General features: G+C 42.3%; 1 protein-coding gene across 4 annotated transcripts in view; it reads right to left on the bottom strand.

The window, feature by feature from the left end:
• The window catches only part of SLC22A15 (solute carrier family 22 member 15), a 78,972-nt gene that overhangs the window by 46,267 nt on the left and 19,888 nt on the right, over nt 1-12,817 (bottom strand). For all 4 annotated transcript variants that reach the window (XR_009244902.1, XR_009244903.1, XM_058660102.1 and 1 more), the window contains exon 2: nt 12,539-12,751. Coding sequence is in view for 2 of the 4 variants with exons in the window: in XM_058660102.1 (XP_058516085.1) it covers nt 12,539-12,751 (213 nt within the window). In the remaining 2 variants the exon portion in view is untranslated. The remainder of the gene's footprint in view (nt 1-12,538; nt 12,752-12,817) is intronic.

The raw sequence follows: 12,817 nt of genomic DNA, 5'->3' as shown, positions 1-12,817 counted from the left end.
AAAAGAATACAGGAGACAAGTAGGACATTTTGACAAAGACAGGAAAATAAAACCAAATGTCTCTAGAAAGGAGGCAAAAGGGGATGAAAGATGGCTGCAAGCCCAATGTGCAGTGACAGTTACACCACCCATGGGCTTGGCAAATGGCAGTGAAGAAGAGAGAGGCTCGTGTTTTAGAGTCAACTTCCAAAGTGGTATTTATTTGGCTGGTCTTCTCCCTTGTGGTTTCTCTCATTCCTCACTGCGGTTTTTAAACCCAATCACTGATAAAAGTTCTGTCTTTCAAGGTATCCACATCAGTGGCTCCCCAGCTGACATCCTAGTGTAAGCAAGGGATACACAGCAACCTTTCTTACTGTTCTAGAATACAGAGCTTAACAGCATTGGGAAGACCAGCGAGCACAAGAACCCCTTCATACTTGCTCCCTGAACTCAGACACACACCCACTCTCTGTTGATACCATAAAATTTGTCCCTGCGTCTATTTTTCCATGTGACCTAAATTTCCTGTTTTTCCTTCTAATTTACAGTGGCAGTTCATGGAATACAGATTGAGAAATACACTATAGACATGGAACACTCCAATGGAGGGGCAGTGCATGGTAAATAGCAACCATGCATACCCTGCCTTTGCAAGCACTGAACCATCGGATTTGTTCTTTCTTGTCCTGCTCCTTTGGGCTCAGAGAACATGATCAACTGCAATGCCCACACATGAATAATGCAGAATCACGAACTCATACAAGTTAGGTGGGGGTATGGCTACCCTAAGAAAAACAAGCAGATTTTTCCCTCCTATTTTGTCCCAAGGCCTGACATCTGACAAGAACTAACATTCATGTTGTGCCTGCCTCCCGTTCCCCACTCAAGCTCCACCTTACACCTGAAGTCTTGCCCGATTCATCCCGGCAGAGTTAGATCCTCTCCTCTGGGTCTGTCTCCCTATCTTGCTGCTCCCATAATGCACAGTAAATTATGTTTTCTCTTATGTCTCCCTTTGAGGTTATGGGCTCCCCAAGGGCACATACGTATTCCAAGTGTTAACTCCACAGTGTCTGCTAGTACTAATTAAGTATCTGTTGAACCCTCTCTGCAGTAAGAGTGAATGCCACAGTCCTACAAGCTTCTTCACATATAGTAGCTCAATGTGGCCACTTCAAACATCAAATTGTTTCTTATTCACTTGGAAGGCAGAGCAACAAAGACAGAGATCTTCCATCTGCTGATTCATTCTCCAAATGCCAGGAATAGCTGTGGCTGGACCAAGCCAAAGTCAGAAGCCTAGAATGCCATACAATTTCCTATTATCAAGGTCCCAAGTATGTAAGCCATCATCTGCTATCTCCTAGGTGCCTTAACATGAAGCTGGATTGAAAGCAGAGTACGTGGGACTCAAAGTGGCACTGCATTCCAGGACGGGCCCAATGGCAGCTTCATGCTGCACTGCAACTCCTACCCTGCAGAGTGGTCTTATGAGAGGGTTCCACAGCATCATGCTGAACACCATGGTCTCTGCCTGGCATTTCCACAAGACAGAGTGTGAGAAAGATCTAAAATTTCAGTTTTCCCTCTGGTGAAAGCTAATTTGATACCTAGAGCACTTCAGTTTTACCCTCAGCATGGAAAAGTAATTATTCCACAACTGTACCCACTGACAGAAGCATAAGGGGCCAGAAAGGATTAGAAGATGGGTGCAGATGATACGCAGTACATGAATGAACCAACAAACCAGGAAGTGGCTACAACATTCACAGAGCAGTCTAGATCTGCAGCTGGCTGCTGTGTCTCTTTCAAAAAGTAGACTTGCTCAGAAGCCTATTGTAGTAAACGAACCAGGACCAACTCAGCCTTCTCTGATAGGGGACAAGCAAATAGACTCCGTGCAGAACCATCTGATCATAAAAAAAAAAAAAGAATAAAAAGGGCAGCTTCCCTGGCTGTCCAGGCCAGCTAACCAAAACAGGCAAACATGGTTGGGCATGTGCCTATAGATCAAGTACCTCACAGCTCACAGCTGTGTTTTGACTAGCACCAAGTTGTGCTATGCCCCCTTGCCAGACTCCCAGCTTAACAGTACTGGGAGGCTGTAGGGCTGCAACAAACAACAACTTCCCCGACAACCCTGGAGCACAGCCTCTATGCCTCTCCACAACCAGAGAGCTAATTCCTTGTTCTGCTGCACAAAATTCAGACAACAAAATGGTGCAGACAACAACCTTTTTTTGAAAAAAAAATTATTGCATTGGAAAGGCAGATTTACAGAGAGAAGCAGGACAGAGAGAGACGGTCTTTCATTCACTAATTCACTCCCCAACTGGCTACAATGGCCACATCTGAGCTCATTCAAAGGAGCCTGGAGCTCCCTCGGAGACTCCCTCATGGGTGCAGGGGACCAAGGACTTGAGCCATCCTCTGCTGTTTCTCCAGGCCGTAGCTGGGAGGTGGATCGGAAGCAGAGCAGCCAGGATACAAACCAGCATCCATGTGGCATGCTGGTGCCACAAGGAGGAAGATTAGCCACAGCACTAGCTCCAGACAATATTGACTCCAGACTAAAATTCCAAACCACTCTTGACCACTCATCTGTTCTCTGTTGCCCATAAAAACATTCACAGTTTTGTATAGCACAATCTGCCTTCTGGAGAAAATTGGGTAATCAGAGGCCTCCTGTGAGTAGGGAGACCTTGGGCAGGGTATCTCAGGAACAGTTTCATGGTGATTAACTAACTTGCTTCATTTCAATGTAGTTGTCACTCTGAATTACCACTTAATGGGTGAAGTGTACCGGCTATAACAATCAGTAGCACAGGCAAAAGGAAGCAAAGACGTTAAAAAAAAAATTAGCTCCCAAAGCAATTAATTGCAGTGAAATTTTTGAATTGTTTTAATGCTCTTGTCTTTTGACCCCAGGGTACAACTTGAGAAAATATATTAATCTCAAGATAATAGTCAGTCAATTTCAGCTCTTCAATATCCACAGTGATATTAAAGATTCCAGTCGTACATTTTTTTGGTTGCAAACATTAATTAAGCATGATAATTGTGTGTCTCTGTGATATTTGGTGCTTTCTGAACGAGTCAGAGCTCAGGGAATAATTTGAATACAGCAGACAGCAATTTGCTACATAAATTCACCCCAATCACTACCAGCTTACGTTAGAATAGTCAAGACTCTGAGGTTATAGTTTTTTTTTTCCATTAAATACCAAGTTAATCATACTTACCTAACCTTTTATTCAACCTTCTTCAAACTCTCTACTAAAAATCTGCAAAATCCAATACGACTGCAATAACCTTCAGGGCAGGAATTTCAAAACATGCTTTTTTAACACAATATCCTACACTAAAGTCTCCTGTAGACTTCGTATTTCTTTTCAGGAATTTAAGTCAAGAGGACTTCATACTTGCTTTTGCCTTTGACTTTATACTAAAATTTTTCATTAAAAATCAAATATTATTTGTAGACTAGATTCCATATTAAGAATATACATCAACTTGAGTGACAAATTCAGGGATTGATTTCAATATTTTGCACTTTGGTGATTTGGAGAGTCAACTGAAGATCTAAGAACAGTAACTGAAATTGAATTACAGCCACAAATTAACTAGAGGGTTTGGTTTGAGACCACCTTCCCTGTAACAGTGAGTCCCTAACTCGCAAAGCAGAGACCAGGAGTTCCTATGGGATGCACTCAGCCTGTAACGCTGGCCACGGTTGCTCCTTCACCACTATTCTCATCGTTCTCTGCTCTGCTGCCATTTCTCTGCTGACTCTTTTTGTTTTGGTAGCAGCAGCAGCAGCAGTGGCAAACCTACAATTCACCTCTCTTACCTGCTCTAAAACTCCCTTAGCACATTGCAAAACTAATTACACTGGACTCCACTGTCTAAGACAGAGTACTTGAGCTCATGTGTAAGTCACATTCTCTGAGTAGGGACATATGCCCACACAGGGTGGACGTTACTTGTGCCTGGAAACAAGCTTAACGGACTTTAGGAAAAACAAGACCCTGTATTAAACATGTAAAGCATAGGAGCTGCTTGTCAGACCTCCCTGAACCTACTCCAGGAGAGGAAGATGTGGGTGGCAGCTCTGCCACTGGAGCCAGTGGCAGCTGGGTCCTGCCTGCAAAGGAGACCCTGGGGAGCACAGGACTTTTTGCTGTTCTGTAATTCTCCTTTGTTAGTTTTTGTTATGAGGGAAGAAGTAGCTTTACTTGGGTTTGACAATTGCAACTGAATCACTACTTTTCCACTGTTACTTGAGTGGGTGGGATGGAGGTGGGTGGACAGAAGAAGGACATCAGTCAGCAACTTCATACATCTAATACCAAGATCCTGAGTCACATATCTCCTTAGAGAAGGCAAATACAGGACACCACTCACAGATGGGCTACCCACCCCTGAAACTTCCCTGTCATGCATCACAGTGGAACAACCATAGTCAGGAGCAGCCTGGCTACTCAGTTTACTAAATGTGGAAGCCTGAGCAAGCCACCCAACTACAATTTAATTTGCCAGCTACAACACAGAATTACTATCCTTTTCCCCTTATAAGCAGATACTCACCTATCAAAGGCTCCCTTGTACAGGTGGCTGGCAAAGGGGAAGGTGAGTACTCCTTTTACTTAGCTTTCAGTTCACGGGTACACACCATGCACTGTCATCTCACAGTCACAGTACTCATTGGCATTCTTGCCAGTCTGCCCACCCATTCTGCCATAGAGCACTTCTTGTACTGTCATGGCCAAAATACCACAGGTGGAACAGAATCTTCATTCTGTTCTTTGAGGATGGCTGGAGCTGGCACAGGAGCTGGCACAGGTGCTGGAGTCCTGGATCCTGCTCCTCCTTCTCCAATGACAGCATCTACCTCTTTTAAATGCCTAGGATTTCATTTAGGGTTTCTATTCTTTTAAATAAAACTTTGAGAATCAGTGGTATAGTGAACTCATGGAATTCCAAACCAATGGCTAGCTAGTTGTATGATCCAGGGCAATTTTTTTTTCTTTAAAGATCATTTCTTAGCATTATGGTTTCCAGTTTGGCCCATTTGGCCACAAAGAACTGCATTTTGTTTTTTTTAATAGCTGAGTAGTATTCCATGGAGTAGATGAACCATAGCTTTCTTATCCAATCCTCTGTTGATGGGCATTTTGGTTGCTTCCATGTTTTTGCAATTACTGATTGTGCTGCTATGAGCATAGGAGTGCATGTTGGTTTCTCATAAAACAATTGTTCTGGATATATTCCTAGGAGTGCTATTGCTGGATCATACGGTATGTTGAATTTGAGTTGTTTGAATATTCTCCATACTGATTTCCATAGAGGCTGTACCAGCCTGCAGCCCCACCAGCAGTGGAGTAGGGATCCCTTTTCCCCACAACCTCGCCAACAAGTGTTGTTGGTGCTTTTATTCATGTGGGCCAGTCTTACTGGCGTTAGGTGGTACCTCATTGATGTTTTAATTTGGATTTCCCTTATTGCCAGGGAACTTGAGCATTTTTTCATATGTTTATTTGCCATTTGGGTTTGTTCCTTTGTGAAGCGTTTGCCCATTTCCCGTGCCCATTTCTTGAGTGGCTTGTTTGTTTTGACATTTTGGTTGTTTTGTAGCTCTTTGTATATTCTGGAGATCAGCCCTCTATCACCTATGTCGTGTGCGAAGATCTTCTCCCATTCTGTGGGTTGCCTTTTTACTTTGTTAATTGTTTCTCTAGCTGTACAGACGCTTCTTAGTTTGATGAGGTCCCAATTGTTTATTTTGGTCTTGATTTCTACTGCATTTGGAGTCTTTTTTAGGAAGTGAGGGCCTACCCCTAAGTGTTGCAGTGTGTTTCCAACATTTTCTTCCAAAAGTTTGAAGGTTTCTGGATGTAGGTTTAGATCTGTTATCCATTTAGATCTGATCTTAGTGTATGGTGAGAGATGTGGATCTATTTTTTTGTTTCTGCAGGCTATTAACCAGTTGTCCCAACAGCATTTATTGAACAGACCTTCCCATTTGCCTGGATTGTCGTTTGTCTTTTTGTCAAAGATTATTTGGCTGTATCTGTGTGGGTTCCTTTCTGGTGTTTCTATTCTGCTCCATTGATCTTTCTCTCTATCTTTGTGCCAGTACCATGCTGTTTTGATAACCACTGCCCTATAGTATGTCCAGAGGTCCGGAACTGTGATTCCCCCTGCTAACTTCCTGTTCTTCAGGATGGTTCTAGCTATCCGTGGTTTTTTGTGTTTCCAGATGAACCTTTGGATCATTGTTTCCACTTCCATGAAGAATGTTTTGGGCAATTTAATTGGGATTGCGTTGAATGTATATATTGCTTTTGGTAGTATAGACATTTTAATGATATTGATTTTACCTATCCAGGAGCATGGGATGTTACTCCATCTTTTGAGGTCTTGTTCAATTTCTTTTTTAAGTAGTTTGTAGTTTTCTTCAAATAAGTCTCCTACATTTTTGGTTAGATTTATTCCCAGATATTTCATACTTTTCTCTGTTATTTTGAATGGTATCTTGCTGGTTAAGTCTTTTTCCATCTTGGGGCTGTTCGCATACACTATGGCTGTTGATTTTTGTTCATTAATTTTGTACCCTGCCACTCTACCAAACTCTCGTATAAGTTCTAGCAGTCTCTGTATTGAGTCTCTTGGCTCTTCTACATAAAGAATCCTATCATCTGCATATAGTGAGAGTTTGACTTCTTCGTTTCCCATTTGGATTCCTCTGATTTCTTTTTCTTGTCTTATGGTCTCAGCGAGTACCTCTAGGACTATGTTGAATAGTTATGTATAACATGTTATGTTATGAATGTTATATATTGTGTATAAACTAAAATGGAAGTGTAGGTGAGGTGGTCACAGAAGGTGGCTGGGAACTCGCATTTACTTTTAACATATTGGTTACTCATTACTATGTCAATTAATTCCATAATGATGTAAATTTTTGCTGATGGTATGTTGGAGCTTTCAATTGACTGGGATGATACTCTGCTGGCTCTGTCTTCAGACCAGAGAGGGTATACCTAAGAAGCCGTTGAACTTGACTGGACAATAAGATGCTGGACTCTATGTTTGGTATACGCTTGCAATGGGGGAATCTCAACTGAACTTGAGCTGTGGTTATGCAACAAGGTGGAGGAATCCACCATGGTGGGAAGGTTTGGGGAGGGGTGGGGAGAACCCAAGTACCTATGTAACTGTGTCACATAATACAATGTAATTAATGAAGTAAAATAATAAATAATTAAAAGGAAAAAAATTTTTAACAAGAAAAAATCAAAAGCAAAAAAAAAAAAAAGATCATTTCTTTCATTTATTTGAAAGGTAATGACCATAACAGCCAGGGCTTAGACAGGTGAAAGCCAAGAACCAGGAATTCCATCTAGGTCTCCCAAGCATTCTAGTTATCACCTGCTGTCTCCCAAAGCGCATGTTAGCAGGGAACTGGATCAGAAACAGAGATAAGATTGGATCATGGGCATCCTAACATGGGATGTGGGTGTCCCAACCAGTGGCTTAGCTCACTATCACGCATCTCCTGTCCCCACTTCAATTCTTTAAATTCTTCATCCCCTGAAGTTCTGGGCCTATCTTGGAGCAATGGCTAAGGAACAAAAGATGACTTTGAGAAGTCTTCAAAAAGGTCACAGAAAATGCTTTATGAAAAACATATCCATTTATTTCAAGATGTTTTACACAGAAATAAATTACATCCTAATTCCATTTCAGGTAACTCATACTCTGAGCAAGGAGACGTGGACTTGGATATGCACCTGTGCATGGAGAGCTGTCATCCAGACAGGGTGAGAAATGCAGCCTGTCTCTGCACTCTGGGAATGAAGTGCCATGTACGTATTAACCTCTAGCTACACACCTACATCAACACTGGTCACCTCACACACACTCAAGTCTGTGCGTCTTGGTGGATACACCCTGGTAACAGAAAGGGACAAATATAACACAAAAAAAGGAAGGGAGAGGGGGCAAGAGACAGACATGCCAGAGAGGGGGAAGAGCAAAACACTCAGTGAGATTAACCTAGAAACAAACAAGGAGGCAAGCAGACACAGGGAGCCACAAATGATGAGAGAAGGGATCAACAGACTCAGGCAAAAACAAAGAATGACAAGAGACAGAGAAGGAGATAAATACAGAAGGGGAGTAGCAATAGGGTGAGATGACACACTGACAAAGACGGGTGAGCCAGAAAGGCAGCAGTTCCAGGCACACTCCAGAGGACCAGGATGCAAGTACTAAAGAAAACATGTAGCTACGATCACATGTGGTAACACAGGAGCCAGGTGAGACTGCATCCTTCCCTTCCCAAAGCTGCTTTAAAGCTCTTCAGCAGAGTGGGAGTTTGTTTAGTCCCATTTCTCCTGTATCTGCCAACTCTATCCTGGGAACAGCAGCTCCTGGGACGCCCTTTGTCAACCCGTCTTCCCATCCCTCCTGAGCCTCTGGCCCAGCAGTGCTTGCTGGGAGCCTCCTAGATGTCTGCCCAGAGGAAACAGTGGGGACCAGAAAATCTCAGTCCCTGCTGCTCGTCCTCCTACACCAGGCCTACTGGAGCATAAGGCTAGTAACAATAATGCAACAAACAGTTGTTAATTATAGCATCCTTCTCACCACATCTGGAAGGGCTGCTAACTATACATTTCACTAGTATTGATTGCATTTGGTTGCATTAAATCGTGTAGAGTGGTTGCCATGCTGAACACTGGTGCCATGCGATCTAACTCACTTTAAAGCGCTCAGCACATCCAATAAGATACTTTGCATAAACAGCCTGGCACCACAAGCAATCTCATCAAGGCTGCATTTGTCCAGCACCAGCCAGCTGCCTTCTCTTTAGAAAGCCCCTTCTCCACAGGGAGCTGCTACAAGGCCTGCTGAAATCCTTGTCTTTCTCAACAAAGGGTGCTTTGCTTATTCTTGACTAGAATGGTGGAGTGCTGGCTACCAATCATGAATGTCAACGACAGGCTATCACTGGTGAAATGAATGGCATCCAAGGCTCATGGATTAACTCCATATATTTTAGGTTTTTCTTACCCTTTCATGAATTTATGAGACAATCAAACATTGTGATGCCTTAGGCTAAAACTCCTCGTTGTTCCAAAGTCACTATAGAATTCCATGACTTTGATGTTGGCTGTGAGCAGAGATGTGATGACAGCACCTCAGACAGCCCATAGACAACTGGGTTTTTTTTAGCTGATCACTTGATGTGGTGCATTGCAGGGAACTGGATGAGAAGCACAATAGCCAAGATTTGAAATGATGCTGATTCAGCATGCCAACGCTGCATATAGCATCTTAACCCACTGCACCACAACACTGGCCCCAAAAACATTTTTTGAAGAGAGTTTTAGGAAAACCCTTTTTATCAAGAATAATAATAATAAAAAACTGTAAGTGAAAATGTGGGGTAAATGCACTAGACTTTCCTTTTTTATGTTACACTGTAACACTGCACAATGTAACTTAGTCTAAGAACATGTAGGAAAACAGTGAAGACAACAATAAGTGATGGAAGGTAGAGTGAAATGGAGTTCTTAAATGTTGAACCATTATCTGGAAAAAAACAGTAGACTGTGACAATTTATACAATACCAAAGTAATCGCTAAACAAAAAAACTATACAAAGAGACACTGCAAAATCCCTGTACATAAGTCAAAATGGAATTTTAGCATTCAGCCTTTAAGAAGGCAAGAAAAATACGGAAGAAAAAAAGCACAGAAAACAAAAAAACAAAAATTTAAAAAGGAAGATGCAAATCCTAACATGTAAATAATCACAGTAAGTGGTATATTAAATAGATATTAGAAGTGTGGATTTTAGTACCTGATCTAGCCATAGACTGATCACAGAACACTAACTTCACAAGCAATGATACATCCTGGAACATGAAAGAAAGCTCAATAAGTTTATAAGAACTGGAATCACACATAGTACATTCTATGACCATACAGAATCAAACTGGAAATCAACAAATGAAAGCTAACAGGAAAGTCCTTAAGCACTGGGAAACTAAACATAATACTTCTCCCCCGTGTCCACCCCCCAAAAGGAAATAAAAGAGGGATTATAATTTCAGTACCTATAAATAATAATAAACTCTGCAATACAAATCTTCAAAATTTTTGTCTATGTTTATTTAAAAGGCAGACACAGAGCGACAAAGATAGAAACAGAGAAAATCATCTAACCATTGGTTCACTTCCCAGTTCCCACATCAGCGAAGACTGGGTAGAGAATTCCCACCTACTTAAGCCATCATCTAACATCCTAAATTGTAGTGCTTGGGTTTAATTCTTCATTCAAGATATCTCAACTGACATATTAATCTCTAGGCTAGACGTCTACCCCAGAATTCCTTATAAAGTATCAGTGTCATAAAAGATAAAGGTCAATTGATGGTCAAAAGATGCTGAAAAGCTTTGACAACTAAACATAATATGTGAACCTGAACTAGATACAACACTTGGAGGAAAAAAAAAAAACACTCTATCACAGACAACACTGGATGTGACAAAGCTGTCTGCAGATGGATGGTACAGCAAGCCGGGTGTGGTTTAAATAAAACCACAGCACCATATCAATGTGAGATTTCCTAATCTGATCACTGCAACAATGCCTTCTAAAAGATTATCCTTATTTTTAGAAAACTCACATTGAAGTTTTTCGGAAACACATACTGAAGTAAGCACAATTTTCCAATGGCTTAAGAAAAAAATAGAGCAAAAAAATTAAAGAAGCAAAATATTCATAAGAGCCTAGTCATTCTTAGCCCTATTTTTGTGATATCCACTTGGCATTATTTCCCAATTATGCAAAAAAAGATAAATTAAATTCTTCTGCTACCATTACCTACAAATCAACCTAAGACATTTTCATACCAACTTTTAAATTGGATACGTTCCTAAAAAGTGAAATAATTAACAGCACATTTTTTCAGACTTAAGACAAATTTGGGTTCAAATCCCAGCTCTGCATATATTGAATTCCTAGCCTCAAGGAGTCCCAATTTCTTATCTGTACAATGGAGGAAATTAATGCTTGGCTCAGAGAAATACTTGGAGGCTATAAAATTTCATAAGTACCACTCATTATTTTAACAGGTCAGGAATGTTAAGTAGTAATGTTGTTAGTAGGCCTGGAAATACAAAACTGACCAAAATGTAGTTATGGCCTAAAGAGCTTCTCAAAAATAGAGCTGAGTCTCAAACAATAACAGTCTGAAGTTGCAGTGTGTTGACTTGTGGGGAGCAAGCTGGGAAGGTGACACTGGAAATGAGTCTCAGGGGCAGGTCGAGATTTTCCCAGGGTGTGGCCGAGTGAGGATAACAGATTTAGGATGAACTCCAAAGGCATCCCTAGATTAGGCATCTCCAGGCTGGACCAAGCAATGAAACGCGAAGGCCGCTGTGCCCTCCACACCACACTCAGGTGCTCACCTGTGTTCTGGGTACGCTGGGAGAATCCCTGAGGTGAGTTCTGGGCAAGGGGTGATGTGACCAGACTGATACTAGAATTGCTGCTGTGGCATAAAAGCAGTCTAGTGATTATCCCTTTCAATGAGAGACTCCCAAGGAAAGGCTAAGCAAATACCTCTCTGAGCGCATCTTTTCAGATCTAGTATGCTACACACACAAGATGGCAATCAAAACTGTCAGTGACAGATATGGCTAGCTACAGTCATGATGCAGACCACACTCCCCCACCCCCCCCACACTCAACAAGACAGTAGGGGGATGGATCCTAGGCCCACATTGGTGATGGGAGCACAGTGGGAGGGCAAAGGAAGTGGGCACAGATCACTACAGCTAGCTGGCAAGGCTTCCTACTGCACCAGGCACTTACCCTACAAATTGGGTCATAAGGCCATGCGGTAAGGAGGTGGGGAACAAACAAAAAGCACCTGGGTAGTGGCTGGGGAACAGGCAAAGGAGACAGTGCCCTCCTGCTCTGCAGCAGCCCTGGCCCTCCCCTCCCAGACTACTCCTCGAGATAGCATCAGCCCTCAGCTTTGTTACCTCTAGGTGGCCTTGGACCTGTTGAATCTTCCCCTTGGCTGAATCTTTTCTCTTTGAAAGTAAAGCTTTCCACCAATGCCATGTGGTGCCCACAGGGTGTTCCAACAGATGACAACACTTTGAAATAAACTAAGGATGTGAGATGGGTCAGTACATTTCTCTTTTCACTTTAATATTTGCATATACAATAAAAAGAGAGGTAAGCTTTAATTCACTTTTGTAAAGGATATCATCATCAAAATTGTGGCTCATTATCATTACAGCTTATATCTTATGTCATCTGACTAGTTTTGTAAGATTCATGCTTCTAATGTGTGTAGTGAGAGGGAAAAAGCATGTATTTTCATGGGATATTCTCCTATGGTAATTAAAACCTTTAGCTCAAATATGCTAGAAAGTTGTCTGAAGATGTGGCCGGAATTTACAGCACAGAACAATAAGGGTGTCCCATTCCCGGCAAAGCATTCATCTCGTGACTGAAGGAGCCTGAGGTTACCTCGGAGGCGATGGAAGTGAAGCTGCTGCTGAAATGCACATGCTTGTGGATCTCGCTGCCGTTGGCGGTCAGCAGCCAGTCTCCGAAGGCCTGGTCTCCACCAACTGACTGGTTGCCGTGGCTCTGGTTGGGCAGGAGCTCTGCCAGGTCCCAGTGGTACGTTGGTGTGGCCCCCACGAGCGCAATGAGGATGGCCTCTGTGGCCACATAGAGCTGAAAGAGCAAACACAGAATCACAGCCTGTAGATCTGCAACACCTGTAGGGAAACCCAAGTGGGA

The sequence above is a fragment of the Ochotona princeps genome, chromosome 2 (genome assembly GCF_030435755.1).
Source record: "Ochotona princeps isolate mOchPri1 chromosome 2, mOchPri1.hap1, whole genome shotgun sequence".
Classification (NCBI taxonomy): Eukaryota; Metazoa; Chordata; class Mammalia; order Lagomorpha; family Ochotonidae; genus Ochotona; species Ochotona princeps.
The sequence above is the reverse complement of the archived record's forward strand: the minus strand, read 5'-3'. Positions and strand labels throughout refer to the sequence as shown.